The sequence below is a fragment of the Anneissia japonica genome, unplaced genomic scaffold (genome assembly GCF_011630105.1).
Source record: "Anneissia japonica isolate Jap-2015-1 unplaced genomic scaffold, ASM1163010v1 scaffold694_len1028156_cov167, whole genome shotgun sequence".
Taxonomy (NCBI): domain Eukaryota; kingdom Metazoa; phylum Echinodermata; class Crinoidea; order Comatulida; family Comatulidae; genus Anneissia; species Anneissia japonica.
Window position 1 is genome coordinate 552,911 of NW_022727885.1, and position 7,237 is coordinate 560,147.

At 32.5% G+C, this 7,237-nt stretch overlaps 1 protein-coding gene across 1 annotated transcript in view; it reads right to left on the minus strand.

Annotated features, from left to right (window-relative positions):
* Positions 1-595: 595 nt before the first annotated feature.
* Positions 596-7,237, minus strand: part of LOC117113860 (dipeptidase 1-like) — a 20,396-nt gene continuing 13,754 nt past the window's right edge. The window contains exons 4-10 of the mRNA XM_033257312.1: positions 6,207-6,357; positions 5,945-6,017; positions 5,324-5,500; positions 4,883-4,994; positions 3,812-3,887; positions 2,381-2,516; positions 596-1,343 (exon numbers count right to left, since the gene is read on the minus strand). Of these exons, the coding sequence (XP_033113203.1) occupies positions 1,230-1,343; positions 2,381-2,516; positions 3,812-3,887; positions 4,883-4,994; positions 5,324-5,500; positions 5,945-6,017; positions 6,207-6,357 (839 nt within the window). The 3' untranslated portion in view covers positions 596-1,229. The remainder of the gene's footprint in view (positions 1,344-2,380; positions 2,517-3,811; positions 3,888-4,882; positions 4,995-5,323; positions 5,501-5,944; positions 6,018-6,206; positions 6,358-7,237) is intronic.

Consider the following 7,237-nt stretch of genomic DNA (forward strand, 5'->3'; position numbering starts at 1 on the left):
GTATGTATATACACACACATACATACATACATACTCTCTCTGTCCACTGTCCATAGAAAATGCACCATTAGCATCGGGGTTCTCAGTTATCTCCACATCCCGTTTTCGTTGTAACTGCAGAAACTGTAATTATGATATACAAACCGAACCCACGACATTTTATTTTCAAAAACCTTTAATGATGTTTCTTAGTTTTGTCTTGTTTTTAAAACACGTTTTCATTGCCTATCAAATTTAGGAACAAATAGAAGCAAGGCCACGAGCTTTAGCAATAAATTGATATCGTTTCATTACCGTATTTATTCGAATAAACGCCCCGTTTATTGTTGAGAAGAGTTTTTTAGGGAGTTTACTTGAGGGAACTGGCGTTTATAGTTACTCAAATAAACGCCCCTAAATTTCATTGCAAATGTAGAACCGCATCACATAATTACCATCAAAATGTGTTATTACTTATGGATCCCAACCAGATTGAAAAAATATACTTCTACTGCAGTAGAACATAAATGTAATGTGTTGAGTATGATGTTGCTTCCACTAGGTTTGTTTACAGTCATTTTGGGGGGGGGGGGGGTTTATGCGAGGGAAAAATAAAGGGGGGGTGTTTATGCGAGGGAAAAATAAACTCGTTTATTTGAGGGAGGCGTTTACAGTATTCCAAATCAGGCTCTGGTGGGGCGTTCATTCGAGGGGAGCGTTTATTCAAAGCGGGTCGTTTATTCGAATAAATACGGGAATTAATTTCAGCTCAATAAAATATACAGTAGAACGTACCATACCTATCAATCTATCTGTTATCTATGTCATCATCTAGGCTCCATTGTTTTTTTTAAACATAAATGAAGCAAATGTTGTATTAATTATCTAAATAGAAACAAAACAACAATTATTAATTAAATACCGCCTCTCATTATTTTTAATTGAAACATGTAGGACATTCATTTTAGAAAAATAAAGGTTTATAACACAACGAACAAAACAATTATCTAGTTCGTATAGTAAATAATGGCGTGCCAGGATTTGAGAACAGCAGCTTAAAAAAAATCGGCTTGTGTGATCATGGGTGCGCCCTAAAAGTAGGCCTAAGTAACTCTGGAGAGAGGTGCACAGGGTGACCGGGTGGTTATCCTGGCATAATGCAATGTTGTAGTGAGGGCATCGAGTACTGACGCAACCTCGAAAGGTGTTTTTTTTTTTTTTCTGCTGAATACTTTACTGAAACGTGTTTGTTATGCCTCATCAGGATTAAATACATATGTTCGGCACGTATTGTTGACCTCTTTGCCACTGTTTCTTGGCATTGACGACTCATCTGGCAATTTAGATTGAAGGGAATCACGCGTCTAACAAAAGAGAAAGAATATATATATTTTTTAAATTGAATAATGGCATTAGAAAACGTTTAATAAAATCAAAAATATTATTCTTTATTTATTTTTGCCTTTTTTTCATAAAAGTACAATGTTTTTGTAAGTATGTGAAAACATGTAATAGGCAAATTAGGTAACCAAAAAAATAGTGTAAAAGCTAATCAAGTCTGGTTTTACTTTAGGCCTATATAAATAAATAATGGTGATTCATAAAAAAAAATATATAGGCTTTGCACTAATATATTTACATTTACATATGGAAAAAATACGTAAATTATACAAAGTTGCAATATTTTACTTATGTGCCTGATAAATAATACTCTCTCATTGATTTTGTGAACGGATATTTTAAGTTAATAGATTTTAAATGATAAGGTAAGTTTTTACTGATTGTTCAAGAAAGTTTTTCACTGATTGCAGATCCTTTCAAACAAAATACTATAATTTAAATACCAGTAAATTTAAGGGTTTACTGTATGCAATACGATATAACAACCGAGGTAAGACTAGTTTCCTTAAAATCGCTACACGCTCGCGCTAAGTGTTTTTTTAGCGACTATGATTCTTCGATCGAATATGGGAGCCTTCCCGATTGCGTCGGGGACGCAGTGCAACAATGGCAGTGAAAACATTTTAGTGATATTGCAGCGATTTTATGGAAAGCAGTTGGCTTTATCTAAACGCTTGTCATTTTCTATTGATAGCCAATAAACAAACTATCCAATTCAAATTATTGAAAGATTTATATATAGGCCTAAATTTACTTAGCATGTCACAGACGGTGTATCTTTAACGCCAAGCTCCTGAGGAATTTTATTTCTGATATATTGTACAACTTATAAGACTCAAAAGGGATGTTTGATGAAAAAACTCTGGAACGGTTCTTGAGATGCAGATTTTTGAATGTTCAACAATTTCGGGAAACACCTTTTTGAAAAATCAGTTGTACAACATATATAAAAAAATGTTTTGTTCTGGAGCCTGGCTTTAGAACAATATTTGATACATACGTCTTCAACGCCCTTGAAAACACGTAGCAAGTTTTCTCCAAGTAATTTTTTGATTGCAGTATCAGACCAGCCTCTGTCGATTAGCTCTGCTATAAGGTAAGGGAACTTTGATACGTCTTCTAAACCATCAGGTACTCTGTTGGTTGTGATTAGACATTAAAAAAAGTTTTTGAAAACTTGATTATGTTTCTGCTGAAAAAAAATCATATTAAAAAGCAAAATATCTTTTCTGTCAATTCGGCAGGCATGAAATTGTGTCTTACATATTGTGTGTAGTGTACAAAAGTTATAAAATACCGTTACTGGCACTCTCCATGCTACTTCTTCAAAGAAGTCTAGACGAAGTATACCTTAATTATAGTAACATTATATTTAGCGTCAGTACTATTTGTAGTGTGTCTGCAATGGCGTCCACAGTAACTACTACGTTTAAAATGTGTTTACAGAAACCTGCCGCCCACATTAGGGAATGGGTCTGTAATAACAAATTCAATATTTATTCGGGTTCTTACATCACAAAAACTACCAAGCCTCTTGTCTACACAATCATCAATATTGCTTTTCTGCCTTCTAGTATGTTGTTCTGAGCAATAATGCTTTCAATATGTATTATCACTTGCCCTTTCTTTCATCTTAGCAAGCAGGCCATCTTTTTGTATGAAGTACTATTGATTTCTTCAACGAGACGCCTTTTTCTACTTTCTTTCAACAGTTTAGTTTTTTTTTACTCAGAATATGATTTATTACTTTTTCTATTTCTTTTCTTCTTTTTTTCTATTTATTATCTCTAATAGATACTCTTTTGTAATTTTGTCTTACCAAATTATTTTTCCATTATTCTCCATATCCACATCTCAAATTCTCAAATTAAGTAATATTATTTTTCGAATGGTCTATAAATTGTCAAATAAAGCAGAGCAGATTAGGGAAAGACCAACAGCAAACACTAATATTTTCATTCTAGCTGGGAGCAGTCATATTAATACAAGTGCTCGCTGATTCTAGTGCAATGGCGTTGAGATGTTTTTCGACTCTGAAAATGTCTTTGCTATCACAGCTGTTTTCTTGAAACTTACTGAGTTTCAAAGTCATCTCACACAATGCAACATCCAAGCCTTTAGCACGTGGAGAAAGTCACTTTCTCCATGCTTAGTATAAGAGTCAATTACGAAAAATGTGATTTTATTATTACCCAATAATGTAAGTAATCAATATAAAATGGAAACTTTAAAATGCAAATGCACTTATGTTTACCGATTACACCAAAGTTTCATTTTTATCTGTTTCGTAGATTAATCAAAAAGATAAATAACCATATTAATTATAACGCCCTATTATTTATTTTAATTGATTATGTAATGTGTTCATACCAGTCAATTCTTTCCACTATGATTTCTGACAGACACCAGGATAGTAACTGAAAGCACTTACGTAGAAACGCCATCAAAATCCGACCCAAGCCCGACACAGTCTTCACCGCAAACAGACTTAATATGATCCAAGTGGTCTAAAAAGTAATAAACATTTTTATCTGTTTTGTAGAATAAAAATTGAAAAAACAGCACGAAGTGATTAGTGAAAATTACAAAAAAAATTTAAGTTGAGTAAAAAATAACTGAGGACAACTGAGGATTTCTTTGTGTGTGTGTGGGTGTGTGTGTGTGTGTGTGTGTGTGTGTGTGTGTTTAGACAAGGTTTGTAATGTAAGTAGTATTAGGATTCAATAACATTAAGTTTTAAAAATCAATCCAATTTGTATATCGATACATTTCATTTGATACTGAATCTGCTAAATGTCTCAACTTAGTTTGACAGTTAAATGCCCATCTAGGGTAGACTGACCATCGACTATGCAACTATAGTCATTTTTAAGTGACAACAATTTACCTTAACTTTACAATTAGACATAAAAATATAAAACCTATAAATGACACTGTAGCAGGTAACATTTGGCAGGTCATTCCATCACAATTAAGAATATTTCAATAAACACGTTATTAAATAATAATAAACTCTAACAACATTAGGTGACCTAATCGATCACACCTTTACTAGTATGAGGGTATTGATCACACCTTTAATAGTGGAGGGTATATAGCAAACACTCAATATCACAGATAGTAGATAACAGCGAAGAACATCCCAAAGTTAGAAAGGTACACTTCGGAACTGATTCCACTCTATAAGGGTTTTTAACTCTAGTAACATCTTAAATAAATAACCTGAAGTTCAGTCACTTTGTATATATTGTAGTAGATTAGTATTAGTTTTGAATAAAGGAATTGCAGCAAAGTATCAAGAACTGATGTACTTGATCTCATTGAAAGTATCCTACCAGCAACACCAATTACATTACAGTAAACACAGAAACTCAAATCACCAAACGTCTACGTTTCAGACTTCACTTTAGGTTTGCCATTTTAGCCCTCCATTATTAAAAACACGGACACATGTTATGTACTTTACTTTATTATGAAAACTTCATGAGAAAATTTAACATACTCGCAACTTGGCTCAGTGTGCCATTGTTTTCGGTTGTACCTGGCAGCTGATATGGTGGACAGTTGATGTATTTGGTATAAAAGTTTACCATTACAACTCCTTCCTTTTCTTTCTGTAAAAGATAATAACATAGGGTAAGCTACCAGTTGCTGTCTCGGATAGGCACAAATATTTAATCTGAGAATATAATTATTATAAATATGAATTAGAAAGGAGTCTGATACTAAGCCTGTCTTATAAGTGTGGAATTTTACATCTGATTTGCTGTTACAATACGGTAGTTGTATTAAAAGATTAAGTTAACATTAATTATGACATACTCTAAAGTCAATTAGGCCAAATGCCAGATCTCGGCGGTGCGACCGCCGGCCCCGCCGAGGACTGTTCGCCCTGAGTTTTTCGTTTACAGATCCATTTTTGAAGGACTCGTGCACTTCTTACCACTATCTTTAGTACTTCGTCGTTCACATTTCGATAGTTTGCGCAAATAGCATATGCTGAAGAATGGCTAAACATTACTGGAGCCGCACTGATGCTTAGAACTTGCTTCATGACTTCAACTGATACATGACTGAGATCTATAATCATACCAAGGCGATTCATTTCTCTTATAACATTCTGTTAAATAAGAAAACAGAAACATTAATGCTTTTGTTAACGAATGCATACACACAAGTAAAGCATAAGTGAGAACACCATTGGAAAAGAAAACATCGGGACACATTATACAGGCTTAAAAATAAGTATTATTATTATATAAATATAAAGAACATTTATATAAAACAATATAAATTATATATATATATATCTACAAAATTGATATTAATTTGTCAATAAGTAAATATTTTAAACATTTGAAAAATATTTTCTTAAATATAATTTAAATCTTAATCTAAGTAATAATTAATATAAATTTAAAATGTATTAATATATATCATTGATACTTTAGTGTTAATAAAAATAAAAATGTATTAATTACACATCCACTATTGAGAGATCCTTAATGTAAAAATTTAATATTGTATTTAAAAGTTATTATAATTATAAATATAAAGCAATTACTTTGCCGAAGTCAGTTAGACCATTAAACTCCCTCTCATTTTCCGGTAACTCGTCCATCAACCAGTTGTCTGCCCTGCAGTTAACAATGAAAACCAGGAAGGTTATTTTATGTACATTTTATATTTGATATGGTTTGCTGTATGCAATATCACAGCATTGTATAAAGACTTACTGTTCTTTTTGTTTCTATTTTGTTGCGATATTTAATTATAAAAACACAATTTAAAAAAAACCAGAAAATTTAACAAAGTCTATCACATACCATGGTGTGTTACAACTATGAGTCACTGTCATGTATCTAGTTCCAAGAGCGTACAGCGCCCTCAATACTGCCATATGACTATCAATATTATGCCCACCTTCAACACCAATTAAACTTCCGATTTTGCCCCGTTTGAATGCATCTCTGATTCCTGGAAAATATAACGACCAATTATCACAATTCAAAACACTGTCTGTTGTGCAACTTCTAAAATTAAATCTGACCTATTAAATATGAATATTAGATATAAACACATTGGATCCTCTTGTAAGCGACCGCCCAGAGAAAGTGGTCGCTAAGAGAGTTAGGGCTCAGACACCAAAACTTCTGATACCATAATCATCCTATTTAAACAGATTTTGTAATTCAATCTCCAAACATTCATATCCCGTTCACCTTCATTTTCTTGGCTGAAGAAGTGTATTTTGTACACGAATGTGTTAATAAAAATCTCAAACGGTATTAAAGTGCTACTCTTCCTTAGAGTATTTAGCTGTTTATTTTCATAGACCATGAGTACCTGAACATATTATTCCAATCCAGGGTACACCTACCATTTATGGACAACCAAGAGCATGTAAATACTTTAGTTAGAGTTTCTTTTGTATAGTGCTCTAACATTTAAAGAACTAAGACTGAGTACTGTATAAAACACATACACATAGGCCGTAGTTATATGCTACGCTATTTTTTAGTATGTTAGTTGAAATACAATAAATTCAAGGTATTATTGTTATCAACAATCCATGTAAACTTGAGTTTGTTAAGAAAAAAATTGCAACTGAAAGATCAACATAGTGTCGTCCAGATCCCACAGCTACTAAAAAAAGCAAGAAGTCTACTACACATTTTTTTATAGGAAACAATAAAACTTTGCCAGGCTCAGTGTTCTTATTTTTTTGGTCGATTTCAGGCTCAAAATGTTCTTATTTTGTTCTTATGTTTAAACACTTTTCACCTATAAAAAAATATTATTTTAAAGTCAGTATATTACTTTACTGTATTATAGAGAGTATTACATATAGTAACAC